This window comes from Capsicum annuum, chromosome 3, assembly GCF_002878395.1.
Source record: "Capsicum annuum cultivar UCD-10X-F1 chromosome 3, UCD10Xv1.1, whole genome shotgun sequence".
In the NCBI taxonomy this organism is placed as follows: domain Eukaryota; kingdom Viridiplantae; phylum Streptophyta; class Magnoliopsida; order Solanales; family Solanaceae; genus Capsicum; species Capsicum annuum.
The window spans coordinates 268,509,756-268,536,053 of NC_061113.1; the positions used below are offsets into that span (position 1 = coordinate 268,509,756).

At 34.4% G+C, this 26,298-nt stretch overlaps 3 protein-coding genes across 3 annotated transcripts; all 3 read left to right on the forward strand.

Moving 5' to 3' along the window:
* The first annotated feature begins 1,791 nt into the window (after positions 1-1,791).
* Positions 1,792-5,507, forward strand: LOC107861721 (heterogeneous nuclear ribonucleoprotein 1). Its single transcript, XM_016707068.2, has 7 exons — positions 1,792-2,115; positions 2,241-2,398; positions 2,534-2,574; positions 3,980-4,143; positions 4,254-4,356; positions 4,426-4,595; positions 4,699-5,507. Exons 2-7 carry the CDS (start codon positions 2,277-2,279, stop codon positions 5,224-5,226), a joined length of 1,128 nt encoding a protein of 375 aa, XP_016562554.1. The 5' UTR covers positions 1,792-2,115; positions 2,241-2,276; the 3' UTR covers positions 5,227-5,507.
* Positions 5,508-6,237: 730 nt separating this feature from the next.
* LOC107861722 (glyoxylate/succinic semialdehyde reductase 2, chloroplastic) lies at positions 6,238-12,753 on the forward strand. Its single transcript, XM_016707069.2, has 12 exons — positions 6,238-6,535; positions 7,628-7,709; positions 8,036-8,101; positions 8,366-8,441; positions 8,536-8,591; positions 9,151-9,235; positions 9,402-9,462; positions 10,563-10,615; positions 10,689-10,759; positions 10,851-10,923; positions 12,177-12,281; positions 12,363-12,753. The coding sequence occupies exons 1-12, from the start codon at positions 6,415-6,417 to the stop codon at positions 12,519-12,521; spliced, it is 1,008 nt and encodes a 335-aa protein (XP_016562555.1). The 5' UTR covers positions 6,238-6,414; the 3' UTR covers positions 12,522-12,753.
* An 8,199-nt stretch (positions 12,754-20,952) lies between these two features.
* On the forward strand, positions 20,953-25,788 carry LOC107861725 (5'-nucleotidase SurE). Its single transcript, XM_016707070.2, has 10 exons — positions 20,953-21,426; positions 22,015-22,109; positions 22,270-22,337; positions 22,433-22,476; positions 22,646-22,723; positions 22,809-22,962; positions 23,663-23,815; positions 24,466-24,576; positions 24,982-25,047; positions 25,321-25,788. The coding sequence occupies exons 1-10, from the start codon at positions 21,125-21,127 to the stop codon at positions 25,417-25,419; spliced, it is 1,170 nt and encodes a 389-aa protein (XP_016562556.1). The 5' UTR covers positions 20,953-21,124; the 3' UTR covers positions 25,420-25,788.
* Positions 25,789-26,298: the final 510 nt, after the last annotated feature.

Consider the following 26,298-nt stretch of genomic DNA (forward strand, 5'->3'; position numbering starts at 1 on the left):
GATCATGATAACTACTTTCAAGAAAATAATTCAAAATACTAAGGGGTCATTTGGTAGAATATATAAGATAATACTGAATAGGTTGTATTAGTAATGCTGGGATTAGTAGTGCAAAGATTAGTAATACAGGGATTAGTAATACTGGATTATTTTCTGTGCAGTGATTGGTTTGATGTATTGAAAACAATATATATTGTTATACTCTAAAAAGAATATTGTTTGTTTACAAAAATACCATTGACATATTATAATTTTGTGTGTTTTCTTTGTAGAATTTTACTATTCTTTTTTAAAAATAAAATAAAGTAAAAATATAACTAATTATTTACTTTGAAATTTTAAGATTCAATCATTCACTTACATTTTTTTTTTTTTGGTTATCTTTTCTTTATTTGTTCATGATTTATTTGTTGTTTCCACTTTGTGATGTTCTTACATTGGAGGGAGATACATGTAACTTTTGAATGAGACAATAGAATTATTATTAACATAAATTTGTGTTCCATAAAGTGTTAAAGCTAATTAGAAAATTATTTTTATTTATGAATATCCTATTTACAAAATTAAAGTTTGTATGCAATCATGCAATTTATTTTCGAATTTTGACCAATAAGTATTTTTAAAGTTAATGGAGTAGTTTTTTCATGACTAAAATTATTTGAAGGGATATTATTATCTTGAAAAATTGAAAAGAAATAACTCACATTGAATAAATTGAAAAGATTTAGAAAAAAATTAAAGAAATCTGAGGACGTTTTTGTCTTGACACACATGGTTTGTAATCCATGGATTACTAATCCCACCAAATTGGGTGTATCAGTTATACATAGCTTCAAAATTATTACCAAACAATGTATTAAGTAATCCCACCATCTAATCCATGAATTATGAAAATAATCCACCCTACCAAACGGGTCCTAAGTAAAGAGGAGCAATTAAGCTTCATGAACTCATCACATAAAAACTCCAAGGGGTAAAAATAAGAAAAAATCGAACAGTATTCTTGAAGATTGGGAAACGGAGAGATAGATGAGGATGTCTCCCACCATATTGGGGCTGATTGGTGAAATAGAGGCTCGCTTCAGGAATTGTATGCGATAAGAAAGTGCCCCTCAAGCTGAAAGACAAATTTTTTAGAGTTGCAGTCCGACCTGCTATGTTGTATAGAGCGGAGTGTTGGCCGGTTAAGAATTCTCATATTCAAAAGCTGACGGTGGCGGAAATGAGGATGTTGCGTTGGATGTGTGGATTCACTAGGGTTGAAAAGTTTAGGAATGATATTATTCGGAAAAAGGTGGGAGTGGTATCGGTGGAGGAAAAGATGCGGGAAGTGAGGTTGAGATGGTTTGGTCATATGATGAGGAGGGGTACGGATGCCCCAGTTCGTAGGTGTGAGCGGTTGGCCTTGGATGGCTTCAAGCGGGGTAGGGATAAGCCGAAAAAATACTAGAGAGAAGTGATTAAACGTGACATGGAGCAGTTACAATTGATTGAGGACATGACCTTAGATAGGAAGATATGGAGGAATAACATTAGGATAGAGGGTTAAGGGTGTGGTTGAGATGCGGTCAGTATTTAGGTGGACTTTGGGGTCTTGTGTTTGGTAACTTTCATGTTTTTGTATGCTATCTTCTAACTAGAGCTGGGGGTCTATCGGAAACAGCCTCTCTACCTCTTTAGAGGTAGTGGTATGGATTGCGTACACTCTACCCTCCCCAGGCCCCACTATGTGGGAATATACTGGGCATGTTGTTGTATTCTTGAAGATTGAATGATTAAGTTAATTTGAACATTGAAAAATGCCTTAATAATTCACTTACTATGAAATAGAGAAAGTATTTTAACTTGATTTCTTCGCTCTTATTATTTCTCAAGTCGATGATTTATCGAAAATAATTTCTCCTACACACCGCCAACGGAAACCCCACGCGTGCCGGTGTGAGATTAGTGGGTATTTAATTAATATTTTTTTCTAAACAAAAAAGTAACCGAACCAAACCTTTAATAAGTCCGGGTCGGCGGCAATTGTCCTAACTTCCCTCAATACGAAAAAGGGCAAAGCAGAGCAGCTAGGGTTTATGCAATTACAGATACTCTCGGCCTTCAATTTCTCCGGTATTTGTCAATGTTTTTGTTAGGGTTTCTTCTTTCCCAATCTAGGGTTTAGTTGAAAATCTGCAAAGCCACAGGTAAAAGAGAATTTAGGGTTTAGTTGAACATAATCTATTATTGATTTGCAGGTATATTCCTAGTGTTAGAGAAAGAATAGGAACCAAATGGATTATGATGTAGCTGAACAAAACGTTGCCGTTTACGGCGATAACCCAGAAGAGCAGGAAAGGAACGGTGGTAGTGCAGGCAATGAATTAAAGCATTCAAACGATGATTCTTTTGCAGGGTTAGTTTGTAGTTTAGTAGTTTTGTAGTAGTTTTTAGTTTGGGTCTTTAGGTTTTAGATTATGGAAAATTACCCCTCCTCCTGCCTGAGGCGAATGCTGAAATTATTGTAACTGCTGGTTTTGCTTGTTGATAGAAAGCTTTTCGTTGGAGGCATTGCTTGGGAGACCGGAGAAGGTACTGATGATGTTAATATTTTATACTGCTAAGTTGTACTTATTTCCGATTTTAATGTCCCTTAAAGGCTCTATTTTGATGGGCTGTTTTAACGTATACTACTTGTATAAAGATGTGGGGTTGTATTGGACAAGTATTATAGGTTTTCGTTTACATATGGATCAATGCTGTAGTTACTATCTGTTGTTTTTGTTACTATCTGCTATCACTGAGTTGGACTATATTTTTCTTAGCTGAGGGTTTACTGGAAACAACCTCTTTACCTCCGAGCTAAGTCTGGTATACTCTACACTCCCCAGACCCCACTTTGTGGGACTACACAGCTGTGTTCCTCTTGTTGTATTTATATATGGATCAACTATAATTTTGAAGACAAACGTTAGTTGATTTCCTAGTATCTGTCTAGTAGTTCTGCTTGTTCATTTAGAATTTTGGTTCTGATATTCTGGAGATTTTGGTTCATCTTACATGGTTGTTATTATTTTAACCATGAGATGAAAATTTAAAATTTGGGGTTTTCCTTTCATATTTTATTTCTTGAGAGTATTTTCTTGCCCAACAATATAAAATGTTGGACTATTTGGAATCTTAGATCTCATTATCATCTTTGCTTAGTGATTTATTCAGTGAAGCCATGCTCACACATTTAGCTCCATCACCGGGTGTAGTTCCCTGGTATGAATTTGGTGTGCCTTGGTTCTTTTAATTTATCCAATAGAAACTTCTTTCTGAATCCATGACACAAGCTGGTATTCCAGGGAGGACCCCCGCTGGTGTGAATTACTTTCTTTTTTCATCATATACTCGTCAGAATGGAGTTCCATAGAATCACTACACAGGGGCGGGGGTGGTCAACTATGCAAGAGAGGTGCGAGTGCAGTTCGATCTTGTGGTGTGTTCTTGAGTACCTCTGCAGGATAGACCTCAAAAACAAACAGTAACATCATACCTAACGCAATCCCACAAGTGGGGTTTCAGGAGGGTGGTGTATACGCAAACCGTGCCCCTAAATTGTGAAGATAGAGAGGTGTTTCCGGAGACCCTTGGCTCAAGTAAAGCAATTCAAAGCAAGTTTGAAAAGGAAATACAGTAGTGTAGAGGATAGACCTCTACAGAGAAGTAGATAAAGCTGAATTCTTTGAGTCATATGCTTCTTTGACATTAAAATTCTTCTTTGTTTTAGTTTTCTTGGAACAATTTGCGAGTTAATTATTACTTATTCTCTTGTCTTTGTCTGCTTTGGTTAATCCTGATATTCTTAAACAGACAAATGCTTATATTGTTATAGTATCATGTATGAATGCACTTCCAAATAGTTTATGTTAGTTGATGTATATGTATCCAGTTTGTCTTTACTTTGTACTCTTGTATCCTACTCTCAGCTTTGTACATGTTATTTTTCCAGAATCTTTTAGGAAGTATTTCAGCAGGTTTGGAGAGATAGCAGATTGTGTAATAATGATGGATAAGGTCTCTGGAAGGCCACGGGGATTCGGATTTGTAACATTTGCAGACCCAGAAGTTGCAAATAAGGTTTTAGAGGAAGACCACGTCATAGATGGTAGAACGGTAGGGTTTTTTGCATGGGAGTATCTTGTACTTTCATGTTCCCTTTGGTTTATTATCTTCCTTTATGGAAGTTTATGCATTTCGTAAGTATAATACAATTTGTGGACCAGGTGGAAGTGAAGAGGACAGTACCTAAGGAGGACATGCAAGTTAAAGGAGCTCCAAAAACAAAGAAAATTTTTGTCGGCGGTCTTCCAGTTTCTTTAACTGAAGGTATAATTAAAAACGAGTTCTAATATCTATGATCTAAAAGAGATGTTTTAATAAAGTGATTCGTTGTAGATGACTTGAAGGAATATTTTTCTTCTTATGGCCATGTTGTGGAGCACCAAATCATGCTGGATCGTGAGACTGGTCGATCCCGAGGCTTTGGCTTCGTGACTTTTGCTAGTGAAAATGCTGTTGAAGAAGTTTTAAACAGTGGCCGTATGCATGAAATCCATGGCAAACAAGTAAGTCATGCAGGGTCTTCGTGCTAATCATAATTGTTTTTATCTCTCTGGTGCTTATTTGAAATGAAATTTATACAGCTCTTTGGTATTTTGATATTTTCAGGTTGAAATTAAGAAGGCTGAGCCAAAAAGAGCTGGTGCTGAACATGCAAGTGAGAGCAGGCAGCATCGTGGTGGGAGTGGTTCGAGATCGTATAATGGCTTTGGTGGATCTGAAGGAGGGTATGTGGCCGGATATGGTAGAGGGTCGTATGGTGGATATGGCGGATATGGTGGCGGTGGTGGATATGGTGGTTATGGAAACATTGGAGGAAGTTATGGCGGGGGTGGTGCAGGATATTTCGCTGGCTATGGTGGATATGGTTATGGATTTGGGTTTAGTGGGCCTATGTATGGGGCAGCTGGATACGGTGGCGCTAGCTATGGTGCTCCTGGTAGCTATGGTGGTCCTGCTGGGTATGCTGGCGGTAGAGGATATACAAGCGGTGATGATGGTAGCTGGTATGGTGGTTCTAAAGGCTCTTCATCTTTCAATGCTAAAGGGTATGACTCTGGTGGCAGCACTGGAGGTGCTAAAGCATATGGTAATGGTGCTGCTGCAGGCGGAAGGTTTCACCCTTACCGGAATTGAGACCTTCCTGACTAGTCTAATGTTGCAATTGTTTTGTTGACTACTCTTGGCTGGCTCAACTAGATGTAAAATCTTTGCTACTGTGTTTTTCTTTGTGGTGGTTGTTGATTCAGTTAGATGTAATCTGCTTATTTTTTGAGTAAACCATCTGTAGATTGTATTAGCATACTGGTCAGAGTCTCTTGGCTCAAGTTATTTTACCCGTTCTGTTTTAAGGTAGGGGAAAAAGTTACAAACTTTGTAGTACTAGTCTGAAATTTGGATACGGTTGCTTCTGCGTACTGGGGCTCTATTGGCTAGCTGTTACATTAGAGATGTACCATAGATTCCAAAATGTTTTGTCATTTTATTGGAAATTTCCGAAGTTGGAGTTAAGATGGTTTTGAAATAGTTTTCAAATGAAGTTGAAATTGGAATTTTCTTGTTCAGACAATGATATGTTGAAAAATATTTAGGTAGAAGTTTGTTTCGTGAGGAAGTGTAGGGGTTGTTTGTTAATTTGTTAAAGAGTTGATATTAGTAATAGAAAATATTCTTTTATGAACGTGACGCACCTTTTCAGAAATCAATAAATAGGAATGCATTTTATTTAAAGTGTAATAATCTACGCAATGATTGACATTGAAACTTGATACATATTATTTCATTTCATGCATTATATCTAGAACATTGAGTATTTATAATTGAAACTATTAATAATTATTTAATTTTGATTTTGAGAATGGAGATTTTTTATGCATTGTTTAATAATTTTGAAAGCTGTGTATGTATGTATTATTTTTATTGAAGGTAAAATACTAGAATGAGAAACATATGTATAAAGTATTCTTGATTTTAGAACTTGAATAATTAAATTAAAATAAATATTTTTTAAATAAAAATCAACTAATACAAAATAAAAGGACGAAAGTGTGCCAATAAAAAAGTGAATAAGTAAAAGTTTACCCCCTTCATTTCATAACAAGTTATTGAGAAAAATAAATAAAGATATTTTTTCATTTTTACTGATATATCATTATCAATGCACATCTAAATTTTAAAAAAAATTCCAACACAGTAAAAACTAGTTCAATAATTCACTCACGGAGGGAGTATGTTACAAGTGAGCAGCAAAAGCATATTATTAATGGTTAAACCCAATTGCAGTTTCGAAATCCTATCCACTTCATCATCTCCAACAGCATCGGCATGGCAATGTGCTCCACATTTTGTCCTCGCCTATCCACTCATCTTAATTCCAAATCCTTTTCCCTTTTCCCACTCAAAACTCGCTTCTTTGTTTCCATCAAGGCCTTCTCTGCTCCCAAAGGTACCTGCACTGCATTCTCTCTTTTTTACCTTTTCTAAAATTGTTCACCATTGAGTTCCAGAAATTTTGTTATTGATGTCCCTGCTTAACTGCTTTCTTTTTTTTTTTTTTTTTTTTTTCTGGCGTAAAAATGTTTATGTGGCTGTCAGTTTGATATCTCTCGACTGTGAACATGAGGAGTGCTCTCTTATTGCTTGGAATTGTGATTTATGTTGTACATTGATCACCAATACTTTGAATTCTGGCTGTACTGTGATTATATAGCATTCTAAGTAATTGATGTTGAATAGGAACAGTTTTGGTGGTTCTGAAGTCTGAACAAATGAATTTCGATGTTAATCTCTTTCGTTACCTGTCTTGAGCTGGGGGTCTATCGGAAACAGCCTCTCTACCTCATTTCTGAGGTAGAAGTACGGTCTGCGCACACTCTGTAGAAACTGGAAAGACTTTAGGACTTGCATATATCTGAAGCAACACCACCACCATACGCAGTGTACTCACACAAGTGGTGGTGTCTGGGGAGAGTAGAGTGTGCACGCAAACCTTATCCCTACCTTGGGAGGTAGAGAGACTATTTCAAATAGATCTTCGGCTCAAGGAAAAGCATATAAAAGTAGATCGAAAAAGAAACAACAAGTGAAAGAATCATGTCAAAATACTAAGCATGACAAAGCTTGCAGATATCTTAAGCAGTGATATGTAAAAGTTGAACGGCAACATGTTGGACCATATGATGAGCTTTTTCTGTTGATTTTTCAGGGCTCCATGGTATTAATCTATTGTGCAAAATGTTAAGTTTTTGCAATTTTACAGTACTGCAATGTATGTTTTAGCACCATCAGCTAGCAGCAATAGAAATTTTCAAGGGATTTCTCTTGATCCGCGCACCTGAAAGCAAGAAGAAAATATTCTGGCAGGGCATGACATCACATGAAAATTGAAATAGGATGAAATTATTGATTATTGAAAACCTGATTTCCTTTTTTAAGGTGTCATTTTGCATTGAGTTACAGATATCTCTTCGATGCTATTTCACAACTGACTTCATATTAGCTGTTTAGTTTGTCTGACAAAGTTGTAGTTTGTCTGCAGCTGATGATCTTCCATCAAGCATTGGCTTTCTAGGTCTTGGAATTATGGGCACGCCGATGGCACAAAATCTCTTAAAAGCAGGGCATGTTCCAATTATTACTTGATAGTCATATTTAATGAATTTCAATAAGCTTTAATATCACTTTGTGAACTTCCTAAATCAGTGGACAGCGTGTAGTTAACTTCATATTCATCATTGTTGTCATTCTTTGTTAACAGCTGAGTTGTGAGTCCCCTAAACTGTTGATCTTTCAGCAGTACACATTATTAATACCAGTGACGTGCAGTCTGACATGTGGTCTTTTCTGGAGCAAAGAGACATGATTTTGTATACTTAAACATCTCTTTTTCTGAATAAATCGAATTTCAATCTCTTACAGTTTTATTGTGTTTGTTCTCATGCTGCAGATGTGACGTGACAGTGTGGAATAGGACCAAGAGCAAATGTGAACCCCTTATTTCCTTGGGTGCAAAGTAAGTATCTGCCAATTTTGGTTTATGCTGCATACTTAATTTGTTTGTGTTGGCATCCAGAAATTGCGGGCTTAAACTTGTAGATAACCCAATAGTGTACTCAATGATATTCTATGATAATCATTAACAGTCAAAAAATGAAAAATCTATGCAAATTCTTGTATGGTCTCGTATGAGATCACTTAAAAGTTTTCTCGACTGTTGTTACTGCTTGTACTTAAGGATGATCTGCATTTCAAAGTAACTTGAGGTGCTTTTCTGCAGATACAAGTCCTCCCCTGAGGAGGTTGCAGCATCTTGTGATGTCACATTTGCCATGCTTGCAGACCCTGAGAGTGCAGTGAGTTTTGAGTTTATTGAAGTGCAATTTCTCGTCTTTCTGTATATTAGACATGTCTAGTTAGCATCTAGAAAGTATTACCTTATTTTTCCAGGCTGATGTTGCTTGTGGACAAAATGGAGCTGCAAAAGGAATGGGTCCAGGAAAAGGGTATGATTTACTTCTCCCCCACTGAAAATTTCAGGGTTCGGACTTTATAATTGTTCTTTTAGAACTGAGTGACTGGTACAGAATTCTAGTTAGTTACTGTTAGTTATACGATTGAGTTTGGAAGTGATTCTTGTCAAGAAGTGCAGCAAATGCTTTGTGGGTTTTGTTAATTTGAAAATGAATTTTCTTCCTGCTGCTTATTATGTTAGATATCTGTCTTGGTTATATCTGGAAACATGAGGTTTATGATTGTTCATGATGCAAGAAATTGTAATGAACAGAAATGCAAAGTTGCCATCCTTTAGGAGGAACTAATTTTAAGTTACACCTTTATGGCAGACTTTAAGTCAAACTTTTTTATAATCTGAATTTTCAATTTAGTAGTATTGATAATCTTATTTCAGTTTTCTCAAGCTGTCATATGTGAAACTGGTGACTACATCAGTCTTATTATTTAAGAATGTTGTTAGAGGAGATATTACCTTTTCTGAACGCAAGTTTCTTTGGGTTGCTTTTTATGGCTCTTTCATACAGCTCGCTGAATTTCATTAATTTGCAGTTATGTAGATGTCTCAACAGTTGATGTTGAAACGTCTAAACTGATCTGTGAACATATTAGAGCTACTGGAGCTCATTTTTTGGAGGTGACTATTTCCCTCGTTGTTATGTATTCTGCATACGAAAGCTATACTTCCAGTTTTAGGAGCCCAACTTTCCACCAGGCCAAAGAAAAACCAAACAACAAAATATTGTCTTGTGTGTGCTACCATGTTGACTAATTTTCCATATTTCTTCCATTTTCTCAAACAGGCTCCAGTATCAGGATCCAAGAAGCCAGCAGAAGATGGACAGCTAATATTTCTCACTGCAGGTGAAGCTTTTCCCTTCAATGTATTTGAGTCATTGGCTATGAAATATGCACTGGGTAGATACTGTTACATGTTTTTAATAGTAAACTTTGCTTGTTGTTACACTTTTAAATTCTTTGTATACAATATATGCTCCATATCTAATTGCTTCTGTCTTTGTTTTTCTGTTTGTCTTGAAGAAGAAAGAGTAAACAAGACAGCTCAATGATTTCTAAAAAAATGAGGCAATTCTCTCTAAAACTAACCTCTGATATCCAAAACCACCTTCTGGTCATATAACAAATATGCTACTAAAACAAATGAAAAAGATCTCAATTAAGGAAAATCTTGTTAAGTTGGAAAACAGAGTTAAAGCAGAAAAGAGATAAAAATGAAATAACAGGCATCTGAATGTTTCATATGTAAAGCGATTGGTGAAGAGATGTGGCTAAGCTTTGGCCAATCATATGTAAAGCGATTGGTGAAGAGATGTGGCTAAGCTTTGTTTCAAACGTATCTGTGGTGATAATTGATTATGATTTGTGATTTCAATTAGAAGAAAACACACCATAACATATGTAAATAGATTGGGTTATACATCTCCAAGGGATGGGGCTAACTGAGAGTAGTGTATAAACCTATGGGCATACTTACATTGTGATTTATAAGTCTAAATATAGATGCAACGCCTAACACTCTCACCCCATTCCGCCATCACCCAGAGAAGGTGAACCCTGCACCGAGGACTGAATTTTTAACTCATAATCTTGTGAGATAACTCTTAGTTCACATTTTATGAAATGGTTCTAGTTTTAGAAAAAGAAAAAAAACAGGGTTGTTACTGTAAACTTAGAAGCATGAGGACTGATGTCTTACAAATTTAGGACATTAGCAATCGCCCTTTCATTTATAATTTAGTTTGTATTGCTTGAACTTTGTTTATAGGAGAACCCATTTTTGACAAACAATTGACTTTTAATTTGTTCACGTGATACTTAAACTATGAAATATAGCCACAGGCAATGCATGTATCTCTCTAATTTCGACAAAAGCTATTTAGTCAATTTCTTGAGACTATCACAGAAAAAGAATTAAATTAAAACCACGGATGCAAACTTTTCAGGTGACAGCGTATTGTATGAAAAAGCTGCTCCACTACTGGATATCATGGGGAAGGTCTCATTTTGCTTCTTCACTGAGTGTGATGCAATTCTTTCCATCTTCTAATGTTTTTTCCTCTTTTTCTCAGTCAAGATTTTACCTTGGTGAAGTTGGTAATGGGGCTGCAATGAAACTTGTTGTCAATATGGTTATGGGAAGGTGGTGATTTGAATCCATTTTCATCTCTGCATGGTTTTGTTCTATCTAACTAAAACTAATGTCAACATTTCTTTCACTAAAAAATTTGCAGTATGATGGCCTCATTTTCCGAAGGAATAGTTCTTAGCGAGAAGGTTGGACTTGATCCAAGTGTATTAGTGGAGGTATTTCCTAATAACTCAAATAGCTTATTTTTGAGGTTGGCCCCTTGTGAATATGATTTCAGGCGGGGCTGGGGTAGGCCGAAGAAATACTGGAGAGAGGTGATTAGGTGGGACATAGAGCAGTTACAGCTTACTGAGGACATGACCCTAGATAGATGACCCTAGATAGGAAGATCTGGAGGACGCGAATTAGGATAGAAGGCTAGTGCCAGTTTGTGTCGTTAGTGTAGGGTATTACTTGATAGGTGTATTATTCTTGTTATTCCACCTTGTTTCATGCTTTATTATGAATTTGTTTACTATTCCTTGTGGGTGTCGTATTTATGTTATGTCATCTTGTTCCATGCTTTATTACGGATTTGTTTATTATTCCTTGTCTTGAGCCGGGGGTTTATCGGAAACAGCCTTTCTACTTCTCCGAAGGTAGTGGTATGGATTGCGTACATCTTACCTTCCCCAGACCTCACTATGCGGGAATACACTGGGTTTGTTGTTGTTGTTGCCCCTTATGAATATGCTTCTTGTATCACTTTTATCTTCTTAATGTCTTATAAACTATGTTGCACGATTTCTGTTTTTGCCTAGTCACAAGTAACTCGTCTAATGAAGTGAACAATATAATTATCTTTATGAGAAGGCAAGTAACTAATATAACTAGAAGCATGTCTGTGCTCTTCAGGGTTTCTGAACTGGATTTCTGTCGGATTGTAATTGTTGGTAGCATCCAAAATAATTATATTTTTGGGTTTCTAAGGATGAATGGAATTCCACATCGATTGACGTTGCTGAGAGTTTACCTTTATTATTGGGATACGATTAGGCCAGCAGTAAATGCAAAAAGAAAACAAAGGGGAGAGTATGGAAAAGTTAAAGCGATGCCTGCTTAGTGATAAGTCTGCATTGCCTTAAAAATAGCTTCTCCTGTTTCCGGACAATGCACGGTGTGAAAAAGATTTAAAATAGATAATTGTGGCCGAGGAGAAGTAAAATAAGAAAATACATAAGATGAATCCTTAATTGACTTGCTGATGTGAAATAAGCTCATCCTCATTTGAGTTTCAAGTGGCCACAAATTTATGCTGGGTATAGACTTGCCGCCTTTTCATTTGCCTCTCTCCTGCAAGGAGAACTTCGTTCTCTCAATAATGACTTCTTAAACAGATTTCCTAGTATAAGATCTCTCACAGGGTGTACTGAACCTAGAAATATGTCTAATATATGTTGCTATTTTTTGTTCCATGGTTTATGCACAGGTGATCTCTCAGGGTGCTATTAGTGCTCCAATGTACGCCGTTAAAGGTCCTTCAATGGTTAAATCTTCGTATCCAACAGCATTCCCTCTGAAGCATCAGCAAAAGGTTTTCTTAACCCTTCCTGAAATGTTTAGTATATGCTAACTTAAACTTCGTCTTCTAACCAAAATAATGCTTGTGTCACAGGATCTTCGTCTAGCTCTGGGGTTAGCAGAATCTGTTTCACAACCCATTCCAATTGCTGCAGCAACTAATGAACTCTACAAGGTCGCGAAATCTCACGGACTGAGTGACCAAGACTTCTCTGCAGTAATTGAAGCACTGAAAGTGAAATTGCAACAGTAAACATAAATAAACGCAATCTTTGCTGGTAAGCTCGTGCGCAATATATATCCACCCACCATGACATGGTAAATCATTAGGTTCGTTCTTTGTTAACCCATTTCAAAGGGTTTTACATGTATACCTCCTTTCACATTTTTTTTTTTTGAAAATCTCTTTGATATTTGTTGAAACAACGTGAATGGTCTTTAATTTGAATTGGTAAGCATAGCCTTACGAGGAGACAATTCGTTAATTATGTCCTTCTATTTTCATTTGCATTTTAGCACTTTGTATTCATTTAAACATTATTATTACTGTTGTCTTATTATTATAGTGGCATCATATTCATTCATCTATCTGGTTTAAGCACATGTATGATATTATAACTGGTATGGTCTCTGATGCCTTTCCCCATACCTGGCCTCACATCCCCAAAAGAGAAGAATAAAGAAAGGGGGTTGGTGAAGTTATCATGTATGCTTGTCGTGGATACCCGGCACCTCCTTAAACTAATTGAGCCATGCTAAAGCCGATTCGAACATCATGATTAATAAGAAAAAAAAAAATATTATTATACATAATAAAGAACGGAGGAACGAATAAGAAAACAAATCCCTTGGGGGCTGTGGCAGGGTTAACATGGTTGAAACAGCAAGGATCTATTTGGTTTTAAAAAATTAAAAACTAGATGGTTTCAATGGATTAAACATAGCTCAATTTCTATATATTTTTCTCCAAATATTCTGATTCCGTCATTTATCCACGTTATATCTACTTATTTTGAAGTTAAATAAGTAATGAATTCAGAAGCTGTATAAAATTATAGCTGTCGGCCCAGCCCACCCGGGCTTTGAGTTTAATGGGATGGGCCAAAAAAAACACCAAGCCCACAACATTATTCTGTGGGCTGCAGGCCTCACGAGTCAGCCCACTTTTTTTAAAAATAATATTTTATAATTCAATTTTAGAATATTAATAAATATAAATATTATTAAATAATATTACATAGTGTTAATACTTGTTAATCAAGTCTCCAATGCTCCCAAAAATACTTCTAATAGTGAAATTAAATAATTTTTGACATGATATCTTTCGAACTAATTAAGAATAGTGTAAGCAATTTAAATAGTTGCATGTATTTGACGTACGGGCTAGCCCAACCATATTGCTCAAGCCACATGGGTCACAGGCTTATACGGGTCAGGCTAAAAAACTATGTTCTTAAATAGACGGTAAAAACTGAAGTTCAACTTCATCAAATTACCAATTGAGTAGGACCGACCCGATGAACCTGACCCATATTGACGGCTCTATATAAAATAATTACTAATCACAATTCACAAGTAAAACATAAAGTTTGAAAAGTCCATGGATCGTTGATTGGGAAAATATCGAATAAGAAGATCTGATTGCCAGATGGAAAGTGGTTATTTTACAGCTAAACGATCAAATCAAACTTTGACATATGAATTTACAATTGAAATGAAATGGTGGGTCTCAGTATTTAATTTCAAACGTACCAAAAGATAAAGAGTAATAAAAGCACATGAATAGTCATAGTGTCACATTTTTCTTAAATTCATCCAAAAAATGTTACGTACTCTGTTTGTGTTATAGTTTGATTTGACGCAAAAGTTAACAGAGAAAGAAATATGTTATGAAATTTATGATCTAAAATAAATCTAAGATGTTTGTGTGATGTAAATCAGTCTATTAAGGATAAAATGAATATTTTAAAGTTAAGTTACTACCTAAATATAGAAATGTATCCTCTTTTTTGTAGACTAATTAAAAAGGAAATTGAGTCATATATTGGGACAAAGGGGGGCATCTTTATATAATTAAAAAGAATTCAACTTTTGTTATTAAACAAGAAAGAATAAAGAAAAAGAGTGAAAGAATAGAGAGAGTAATTCTTATTTCTCTTGAGATATTATAAGATTGAGATTACAATGAAAATACTCTTACTTTCTGACTAAAAGACAGATACTTCAAATCCTGATAGATATCAACTAGATTTTGATAAATATTCACTATAATGTAAATATATTTATAACACTCCACCTTGAATGTCGAGATAGATAACGTGTTTAGCTAAAATCTTACTAGAAAAAATCCAGTGAAAAAAAATCTAGTGATGAAAAAAGAGTACACATCTCTAACGATACGCATTTCGATTGCCTCATTAAAAATTTTACAAGGAAAACTCAGTGGGACAAAACCTTGAAAGGAAAAAAGAATACAACGCGTATTAATTCCCCCTAATGAGAACATCCTTGAACCTTTGCATCCCGATCTTGTGCACCATTTTTTTGAAAGTTGTAATTGGAGAAGATTTGGTGAATAAATCAGTCATATTGTCACTTGAACGAATCTGTTGCACGTTAATATCACCATTCTTTTGTAGCTCATGTATGTAGAAAAACTTTGATAAAGTGTATTTCGTTTTATTTCCTTTTATAAATCCTCCCTTAAGATGTGCTATGCATGCTGCAATATCTCTGTATAAAACTGTGGGCACATTGTCACATTTCAAACCACATTTTTCTCGAATGAGATGTACGCTTCATGAATAACTATTATCTCATCATGGTTCAATAAAGTGGCTAGATACATTATTTTGTATATCTCCAAGATATGACAGTGTCCCCATATGTGAACACATTACATGTTTGAGACCGAGATTTATGCGGGTTAAATAAGTACCCAACATCAGCATGACCAACAAGATCGAAACTACAATCTTTAGATTAAAATAAACTCGTGTATTTTATCTCATTTTGATGTCTCCTAGTAGAAGCAGAAATATTTCTTGCTTAACAAATTAACTGAAAAAACTGAAAAGGCTATATCAGACCTTGTAGTATTTGCAAGATACACTAGTGCAACACTTGCACTAGGATATGGTACTTCATAACCAATTCAATTCAATATATTTTTCATGGTAGCAAACAATTTATTGTTTGTGAAAACTCTCCAAGAGTTCCAATGATACTCAAATCATCAAATTATCTCTTATGAGGATAATAAAAAGTTTCCCTGAAACTTTATATGCTTCAGGCATTTTGAATTCTTTAGGAATTTTCATATGGATTTTTGTCAAGTAACAATATCCGACATGTCAAGTGTGACATCTTCAAGTGTCTGAACTGCAAATCAAATAAGTTTTACGCTTACTAAAATCCATCCTTTCAGGTCACTTGATAAATGTTTCTGTGTCAGCATGCTTAAATAAACGTAGAATTCGGATCCTCGTAATCTTTTACAATATTGCGCCAATATTATATCAAAGATATCATTGATGATATATCATTTCGTATCGGTTCACAGTATGACATAATATTTTGAGATCTCATCACTTCATTATTTTTAGGTACCTGAACCTCTTATAAAGTTTCATAAAGTGTTATGTCGTAGGTTCTTCAAGAGCACATTGCCTTCTTATTATGATTATTTGTTCTTTATCCTTTCCAAGGATTATTTTATTTGGAACCGATTGGTCTACCACGCTTCACGCTTGCACAGATTTTGTTCTTTATGAACACAAAATAGGAAACTTACAGCTTAAATATGAGATACATTCGGCATTTGACTAGAATTATCTTTTGAACAAGGATCTGATAATAATTCCTAATATATTTCATAGTTGTTTATGATCTTCCCCTTATGTTAGAAAAACTAACATACATCCTCCATCTTTGTGCATCATGATATATTCATTAATCGTATACCGCATATTAAAACTATTAGATGGAATAGTTCATTCCTGACCTTGAACCAATCGAGAGGAAAGGAATAATCATAATTTATTGGTCTAATATATATAAGTGCAATTGTATGCAACATATCAAATTTCAGACCAACACATGAAGCTTTGTTTTCATTAGTAATGGTTTGGTTATTTACCGAAGGCATTCAATGCCAAACCATCATCATCAAGATGAGTTGTCTTGATTACACAATCTGAAAGTTATGCTCTTAATTAACTCAATTTTATTAAGCAAACAACTCTATGAATGTTAAACTGCAGGTTGACAATGAATGTACATGTGATCATTTTATTGATGCATCTTTTCAAGATATCACATGATAGGTGAACAGACCCATATTGACCTTTTATACTTTCCAGATTTAAGGGATTCAATCCCAACATTAGTTGGTCCAACCAACTTATCATGAGAACAAGCAAATAAACAATTCTTGAAGAATCTTCTATTTCTTCAACATATGTCTAATACTCAATATGAAAATTTTTGAGATGTAGCAATCGACAATCGTTTATGTCAATTTATGAACTTTTATACTAGAAAACTCCAAGTTTACCATGACACGCGTCTTTTTACTTCAGTAAATTTCAGATTTACTATGACATGAATAAATTTTCAAATTTACTACTTCAGAAGTAGATTTCAAAATAACTCTTCTCAATTATTTTGCCTCTTTCGGAGGTGAGTTATGATACCACCGCAATCAAGTGCATGTTCGTATTGAAACAATTGAAATTCTCATTCTCCAGGAATGGAATATAATCGTGCCTTAAGTCTATGAAATTATGATAGTCTATAATCTCTTTCAAAATACTGTTAATTTAAGAGCAAATCGAGGTGTGCATATAATGTAGAGAATTTTTCTCTTAACATACCTTTCGGGGTATATCATCCATTGCTACAACATTCACTTCAAGAATAGAGCAATTCGTCATCTTTCAGACCTATCATATATTGCTACCACATTTACTTCTTGGAATGAAGCATATTCAATGGGACAGATTCATGTTTTTTTTTATCAAAAACTAATTATTTTGCCTTAATCATCATTATATTATCAATATGGTGCATTGAGATTCAAACTCAACGTCTTATCTATATAAAGACGTCTTAGGCATAAATTGATGGGAGCTGAACCTAACATCTTATTTTCATGATGCATGCATTCATATCGTGCTTTTGGGAGGATGACCATCTTCAAGTGGTCGAATGTTTCTTTTAGGCTATTCCACAAAACAAGTGAATCCTTGGTAGTAAGGTATTCAATTTTCGAAATTTCGTCAAGATGACACAAGAAAATCATAGTCTTAGCACGATTTTGATGAGATACTGTATTTTTTTTCTTTATGGCATTTCCAAGACCCAAAACATCTAAGTGAATTTCAACATTCAATAATAGGTAGTTCTTGCTCGAGGCAACAAACTCATATTTTGTAAGATTATTAGCAATATGAAAAGAAAGAAAATGATACCTTAGTCTTCAAATTTGAGACGGCAGAGTCTCGTGCTGATAACGTGTTATTAAACAAGAAAGAATAAAGAAAAAAAGTAGAGAGAATAGAGAGAGTAATTCTTATTTCTATTATAAGATTGAGATTACAAAGAACAAAATTCCTCTATTTATAGGGGAAAATACTCCTACTTTCACAGATACTTTAAATCCTGATAGATATCAACTAGATCTTGATAGATCTTGACAGACATTCACTATAATATAAATACATTTATACTAACTTTAACTTTTTTCAGCCTCAATGAAATAATTTCTAGTAACACAAGTAATTTTGATTTATTTTTTATATTAAATATATATATTTTAAAAGTCTTTCTTTTGGTTTTTAAATTTTATTTCAGGTTAAATAATGACACATGAATTGGGACAAAGAAAATAGTACTCCGTAGCTAATAATGGTGAGATCCAAAGGACAAGGAAAGCTATCTTGTAGCTAATAAAGGAATTTGTAGTACTAAGGAGTATTGTATTACTGTAAGATCTATTTTCATACAAAATGAATGGTCCCTTTTTATTTTTATTTTTGTAGATGGAAGATATGTCCTTTTCTCATGGAGAGATCCAAATATTACAAATTAGTTTCTCCCTCCGTTCCAAATTATTTATCTCAAATTTTTTAATTTGATATTCTATTTTAATTGTCTTTTTTCATTAATCAAGATAAGATAATTTTTTTCCATGTTTTACCTTTTGTATTAATTTTTTTTTAAAATTAAATTGTAAACATCATTTAATAGGAATACTCTGATAAACCAGAGATATTATTAATTATTTTTCTTAATTAATGTATCATCTTAATTTAGGACGAATAATTTGGAATGAAAGAAGTATACATAAGAGCAGTTTTCTCTGGTAGGCATGACTTTGGAATTTCAGAATGTGAACCGCATTAAAATATAGTATTTGAAGTTAGGTTAAAATAGAGTACTTTGAAAATTAAAACTGTATATGTACGTTGCATCTCTCTTGAAAATCTTTTTTTACTAACAAGTTTTAAAATTTAAAAACTCGATTTCAAGTATTGATTAGAATATATAACCCAAAAAAAAAAAAAAGTTTAAAAAATGAATCAATAAATAAATACTCTTTAATGACATACATTTGATGTAATAGGAACACGTAGAAGTGTTATAAATGTGTAAGATAACTTTATTCTATTTTTATTTTAATGTCAGTCCATATTGATGCTTGGATTCCTTTTCCAGCTGATCTCTTTCTTTATAGTCCAAAATACCAAAACAATACGCAATCCTTTAAAGAAATTTTACCGAATGTACACTAAATACTTTTATATTATCAATATTTTTCAATTGTATTAAAACTATTTCCCTTTCCCAAATTAAAAATTCTAGTTACTATGGTACTAATCCTATTTTAACTTTTTCATACTTGATCATGATACTAACAAACTATTTCGCCTTTTCATATCCAAATTACTCCTTTATTTTCATATCAATTTTTCTTTTTAATATTCACACTATTCAATTCAAAAGTAATAGTACACCCAACTTTTAATAATTATGGGTAAGTCAAATTAACTTTATCTGACCGGGTAATTAGCGTACCAATTGCACCTAAGACAGCGTTGAAATAAAGTAGAGAGTTGAATCATAAACATAATAATAGTACTGTTTTTGTTGTTGATTAATTAATTAAGGGAGGGAAGAATTATGTAGACAATGTCATTTACATTACATAATTCAAAGTTTAAGTATCATTAATCCAAAAAGTGGGCCCCTAGAAAACAATATTCGCAATTGCAGGAGGCCACGTTGCCAATTAACTTATACATCGTCTGTTTATAATATTTGTCTCCCTGTCAATTCACGCTCTTCCGTACCGCGTGTCACCCACGTTGCCTGTTTCAAATATCATCGCCCCGCCCCCCCTCCGCCACGATATTATCGAAGAATTAGGCCCCATTTGATCATGAAAATCAATTTTTTTTAGTTAGAATTGGAATTGAATTTGAAATTGTGTTTGTTCATAAACATAAATTGGAGTTGTTTTTGAAATTGTGTTAGAAATAGGAATGAAAAAAGTGAAATATGTTTGTCATTTTTCACCTTTTTAAATTGTATTTAAAATTCTCATGGTCAAAATTACTATTTCACCAAAGTGAAATAATTTTATGAAAAAAATTAAAATTAATTATATTTTATATTTGATTTAAAGTATTAACTAATTTCATAATTATTTTATTCCATCATTTTAAAATAATGAAACTATCATCACATATAATAATGGAATAAGATAATCAATCACATAATTTCTTTTTCAATTTATGAGATAATCTTGCTTAATCCATCGATCTGTCATTCCAAACAATCCCCAAATAGCTAGAACAACTTTCTAAAATAGAGTATATTAATTGAAGAAGAGCACGTTAGATTTTCTCCAAAGTGGTAAGCAGTAATACTTTCCACATTAATGATTCAAATTTACAAAAAAATGGACTAAATAGTACTCCCTCCATTTCATTTTAGTTGATCCTTTTATTAAAAATATTTTTTTCAATTTAGTTGTTCCTTTGATGAAATCAAGAGAATTTTATTACGTTTTTTCAATATTACCCTTAACATTAAATGATTAAATAATGTGTATTTACTTAAATTTATATTTTTAAAGCATAATTAATAAGACTAAATTTGATAAAATAAACCCCCTAATTAATATTTTCTTTACGGTGCATGTTCTTCATTTTACATATTTTTAAAAATGTATAGTTGCTCGTATATGCTATGAATTAAAGTTTAAATGAAATCAATTCTTTTTTATATAGAAAATTAAAATTCCATCTATGACATTATGTAACTATTAGTTTGAGATATTATTTTTTCAGAACAAATTCGATTATATGTAAATTTTAAATACTTTTTATAAAAATATAATCAAATACAACTTTAATTTTTCAAATAAATTAAATAATTCTCTCTCCATTCAATTTTATTTGCACCTTTTATTTTCTGTAAGTTAAATTGACTAATATAATTTTTTAAAATTAAAATATACGTATTTAAAAACTATATAAAAAATTATAAATTTATATATTATTTAAATTTAATTAAAATCCGGCCTTTCCACCCTAAAAATCAAAAGTAATGAGTTGCTAAAATTCAACCAAAAAAAGATGTGCTGTTAATTAGTTCGTGTAGCAAACGCGTTACCCCATTTGTGGGCTTTTACAGGCTTTCAAATTCATCACTGTTCCTTCTCTATTTTCCTTCCTCCATTTTCTCCCTCTTCTTCAAATTCATTTCTAGGGTTTTGAATTTCATCCTTTACCTGTAGTGTATCATTATCATCATCAAAAAAAAATAAAAAATAAAAAAATACAGAGAAAAATGACAACTTCTGCTGTGAAGAACAATTTCTTGCCACCAGGATTGGTATCAAATCTTCAAGAAGTTCTTCTTAATAGAAAGGGTGGTGGTGCTCAGAACGATAAAGATCAACAACCCAACCCTAAAGATGATGACCCGACTTCTTCCGGGTCGGTTCCTGATGCTGTTGACGATGCTGAGAATATGAAGCCAGTTGTGTTGGTTACTAATGCTGATGGGATTGAATCTCCTGGTCTTACTTGTCTTGTCCATGCTCTTGTCGGTCAGGGGCTTTGTAATGTTAATGTTTGCGCTCCCCAATCGTGAGTTTCTTTCCTTCTACCTATTTCTTTTTTTTTTTTTTTTCACAAATAAAACAGGAGCTTTGGTGCACGGGGCTGCCCTTTATTCATACGAGTTGTTTTGGCTGCGCTACTTGTACATAACCCTTAAAGCGATAGGAAAAAAAGAGAAAGATTAAGTCTTGTTTTTTTTTTTTTTAGTGTCGTTGGTTTTGAGATTCTGTGTTTTTCAGCTGATTTTTTGGTTGAAAGTTTGAAGTTTTGGACCATTGAGTCAGCCTTGCCAGTGCTTTATGGTTTGAGCTAGAAAGAAACATATAAGATTTTTTTCTTTTGTGTGTAAATTGTAATCTGTTACTGTAGAGGTAAATTCTAGAAGAAACCACAGCAATTACTTCGACTGACATTCACGGTGCTATGGCGTATGAAGTTTAGTGTATTTTGAAATTCTTTAGTGTGTGTTCAACTGACTTTGTGTTGATGTTTGAATGTGGACCATTGAGCTAGCTTTGCGAGTTTCTTCTGGTTTGAGCCAGAATGAAACATATCTGTGATTTCGAATGATCCTGAGGGTTCCTTTTTGCGATTAAATCATATCTGCTATTGCAGAGATAAATCGGTGGCAGGCCACTCTTTTACTCTTAAAGAAACCATTGCAGTTACTCCGACTGAAATTCACGGTGCTACTGCTTATGAAGTATCTGGTACGAACACACAATTACTGTTGGTTTATTCTGATTCTTTTATGTTGAAGAGTTTTCCAGGCGTACTAAAATTATCGTGTAGAACAGTTTGTATGTATAGAATTCTATACCATGTTTTAGCTTAACAGTGTTATCCTTCTTGGATTTGATCTGCTTTCAGGGACTCCCGTAGATTGTGTGTCGTTAGCCTTGTCTGGGGCACTCTTTTCCTGGTCGAAGCCGGTCCTGGTATTCTTAGGCACTTTTCTATTGTATATCGTTTTTCTAAAGAAAATGGATTTAGCATCGCTTACATTCAGACTTCTTCTGCCTTGGATGTTTAGGTAATAAGTGGAATCAACCGGGGTTCAAGTTGTGGCCATCAAATGTAAGTACCACAGTCTTTGTTATTAACTCTAAATTTAGTATGCATGTATTCCTGAAACTCTTTAGACACTAAGTCATTCAACCTGTGATTGAAAGTTTTTTGCACTTGTATTTCTTTTGTTTTTGCCTTCTTAGGAATCTGTGATTATGTGTATTACTTCACTGTCCAGGTTTTACTCAGGTGTTGTAGCTGGTGCTCGGGAGGCATTGTTTAACGGTGTTCCGTCCATATCGATATCACTTGACTGGTACTTACTTTTCTCTTTTGTTCAAGTGAGATTTCGTTCGATCTTCTTGTTCTTACTTAATAGTTTGTTTAATAATCTACTTTAGGAGGGATGATGCAAGTCAAGAAAGTGATTTCAAGGACGCCGTGGGTATTTGTTTACCATTGATAAATGCTGCCATCAGAGATATAGAAAAGGGAGCATTTCCTAAAAGTTGCTTGTTGCATATTGGAGTTCCGAAATCTCCTCTGACAAACAAGGTCTGTTATATGCTCCTCTATCGCAACTGCGCCTTCTTTGCAAAAATAAATCAAAAATTAAGTGAATGAAATTCATTGCTGTTGGCATCAATCCTGCCTTTTCATTTCTCAACGCAAGAATCTCAAATTTGTTTAACTTGTTTGAATTTTAGTTAGGAATTTCTCTTATTACTACTCTAATAGCCGTGAGATTTGGTTTGGAGGGGAATCTTTAGTGATTAAATGATATTTAGGGGTAAGCTACATAATATTTAGGGGTAAGCTACCTTGGAATTTTATTTTCTGTTAATTAAGTGTGATGATTCCACATAAAAGAAATAGTTTAAACTGTTATACACCACCTAATAGGCCATGGACAAGCCATAGAAAATTGTTGCTTAATATATCACACCTAGTCTTCTTATAGTGGGTTAGCCCCAAAATAGTCATTCTTGCATCAACTCCAATTTCCAGAAAGGGAAATGAAATCAGACATATTCCTTCAAATTGTAAGAAGTAAGAAAGAACATTTGATTTGTGATATGGTCGACTGACAATTGCATTACAGACAAGTCATCTTCTGCAATGGTTGCCAAAGCACATTTCCGTTTTTTCGCTAGTCCACCTATTGTTGAGATCAGGGCCACCGTTGTATTTGCTGATTGTATTTTCTTCATGAATCAAACAACAGATATATCATTTTGAGACCTTTACTTGACAGGGATTCAAATTGACCAAGCAAAGTCTCTGGAACTCTAAGCTTTGCTGGCAAGCTAAATCAACCACCAGAAATCTTGCTGCTGGACGTTTTCTTCCAAATCAGCAAAGCCTTGGAATGCAACTTGCACAGCTAGGTCGAGATGCTTCTGCGGCAGTGAGTAGATGACACTGTATCTGGCATAATTGCTCCTATACATAATGTTGTAATAGCCTAATAACTGTGTGGTGGTGAAAATAAGTTCGTAATAGACTGATCTTATGAATCTTTGGAGTAGAGAGTATATGGAGCTAAACAAATGATGTCCCAATTGCATATCGTTAAGTTACAGATATAGAAGATTATGAATTAAATTATCCTCTGTGCTTCATCTAAATCAAACTTGTAAAGAATTGAAATTATCATGTATGAGTTTAGAAGTATCAACCAATCAACAATGTCTTAATTCCACTGTATCAATACTCAGTTTAGCAGTACAACTTGTCCACCCAAAAGAGGAGTAAAAAATCAAAACTAAAAACAAGAAAGAACAATAGATATAGGATTGCAAGTTCTCAAGGGAGAAAGACTAGTTATTAGGAAGGTGGTCCAATAAGCAGTTTCAAGTTAGCTGAGTAGTATTTTCTGGACTTCTGGATGCCTCATCGCTTTGATTAAGACGTGTGTAGTAATTATTTGAAAAGTGTGATATGCGTTTGGAAAATGACTAGTGGCGATCCTGCTTGTCGAAGGGTGTCCTAGTCCTCAATCTCGTGTCGTTTCTCCTATCTTGGACATCACCAAACCTCTGCCTTATTTTTTCTCAGGGTGCTGCTCGCAAGTTAGCTACACAGAGAAAGAATATAGAGGTTGTTGAATCTGTTGGTATAGCAGGGAAATCTGATCCAGACAGGAAAGTCAAGTACTTCAGATTGGAGGTAAGACTGGTTTTTCTTTTTCCACCAACATATATCTGGCAGGCTGCTGTCCTCAATGAGTACAAAGTATCAGTTGGATTTTTGATTGAAACTGCAAATTGTAACATCGTAATCTCTCTCAATGGAAGTAATTTTTAATTTCTCTGCTAATGCTCTTTTCCATATATATATGCGATTTGTTTATGATTTTGATGATATAACATACTTCTACTGCTGACTCTTGAAATGCTGCAAAATTGTGGTCTATACGGCCAAATTGCACTAGCATTCCTTTTGCTACACCTTCTCATCTTTGCGTTTGCTCTCCCTCCCCTACCCAACCCCTGCCTTTCCTTTTCTTATAATTTGGTACCAACCAGGCTGAATTTGTTCTCTTATCAGTTTTGTTGGTTGTTGCCAATGCAGTTGCTTGACAAGAAGCAGGAAGAGGAAGACGAGGATTTAGATTTTAGAGCTCTCGAAAATGGATTTGTAAGCTCATTTATGCTAATCCTTGATATTATTTTCTTTCTTCTACATGGCACTTGGGGGTATTCTGTTCCAAACTGGAAAGTCTTTGTCTGCTTAAAGGATGAGAATTCATAGAGCGTTCCGTATCATAGTGTTCTTACGGTTCTCTGCCCTTGTTTAGGACCACCTACACTATATTTGAACTTACCTTGTTTGTTTAGGACCAGCTTAGACTATGAAATCCACTACTTCTCTCAGATGCTCTTGACCGGTGTGTCTTTTGTGCTCTTTCAGGTGGCGGTCACTCCAGTGTCTCTTGTGATGCATGTGGAAACAGATGTTCATGCAGCTGCATCGGAGTGGATTTCTTCTGCACTAGAAGCGGAACAATGAGAGATGAAGCCAATGTTCAGTATTGTTTGTTGTACATCTTTAGATGACTTTGTTCTCAGGTCATGTTGCAAAATTTACGCGGGCCATATTTGTGATGTCTCAATTATTTATTTGTTGCTGTTTATTTCATTCAACCTTTTGATTTTGTGTCCCGTGAAAGCTAATGCTTCCTCTGTTGATTAAAAAGGCCAGCATGTTGTACAAGTGCCATACTTTTTTGCTTGGTACCACAAAATTGTGTTTTAGGTTGTTTTTTGTTGGGGGAAATTGTGTTGTTAGGCAGGATGGTCAAATCCTTATTTTCACCTTGTAAACTGGAAATAGCGTCAGATGAAATATAGCGGAATGCCGTTGTCTGTTTATAATGCAGTTGATTGTCTGCTTTCTTTGTAGCCTCTTATTATTCAATTTTCAACAGCTGGGAGTTGGAGAAATTGAAAAATGGGAATACTGGAAAATAACTTGAGTTCCATGGTCTCAAAACATTGGTTAGATTTGAGAGGTGACCTCTGAGGTCTATAAGACTGAAAGACTTGATTCTCTTGTTGATACATTCGAGTCATTCATACTTTCGCTTTAGCAAATTGTTTCGGGACTTGCTGTTGATTAATAGATATATATATTGTGATTATGGTGTTAGTCATGGTTTGCCAAATATTATTTGCCCAGTTTTCACCAGGCAATGTTGCAACTGAGAGTACGCTTCGAAATCCCTAGGGGCGCTTATAGTGTACCCTTTCTTCTTCCTTTATCTATGTGATGAAAAGATGGTGAGGAACCAATCTCTTCTAAACTATTATCCAGATGCAACAACTTTATAACGTGTTGCTTTGCACTGTTCAACAACTTCGACGTGGCCTTAGATAGTAAGGTACGGAG

Excerpts from the sequence above, each read along its gene's own strand:
- LOC107861721 (XM_016707068.2), top strand. The coding sequence starts at position 2,277 with ATGGATTATGATGTAGCTGAACAAAACGTTGCCGTTTACGGCGATAAC. Across the intron at positions 2,575-3,979 it reads TGCTTGGGAGACCGGAGAAG|AATCTTTTAGGAAGTATTTC; the intron begins GTACTGATGATG and ends TTATTTTTCCAG. Across the intron at positions 4,596-4,698 it reads ATGAAATCCATGGCAAACAA|GTTGAAATTAAGAAGGCTGA; the intron begins GTAAGTCATGCA and ends TGATATTTTCAG.
- LOC107861722 (XM_016707069.2), top strand. The coding sequence starts at position 6,415 with ATGGCAATGTGCTCCACATTTTGTCCTCGCCTATCCACTCATCTTAAT. Across the intron at positions 8,592-9,150 it reads GGAATGGGTCCAGGAAAAGG|TTATGTAGATGTCTCAACAG; the intron begins GTATGATTTACT and ends ATTAATTTGCAG. Across the intron at positions 10,924-12,176 it reads ATCCAAGTGTATTAGTGGAG|GTGATCTCTCAGGGTGCTAT; the intron begins GTATTTCCTAAT and ends GTTTATGCACAG.
- LOC107861725 (XM_016707070.2), top strand. The coding sequence starts at position 21,125 with ATGACAACTTCTGCTGTGAAGAACAATTTCTTGCCACCAGGATTGGTA. Across the intron at positions 21,427-22,014 it reads AATGTTTGCGCTCCCCAATC|AGATAAATCGGTGGCAGGCC; the intron begins GTGAGTTTCTTT and ends CTGCTATTGCAG. Across the intron at positions 24,577-24,981 it reads TCAAGTACTTCAGATTGGAG|TTGCTTGACAAGAAGCAGGA; the intron begins GTAAGACTGGTT and ends TTGCCAATGCAG.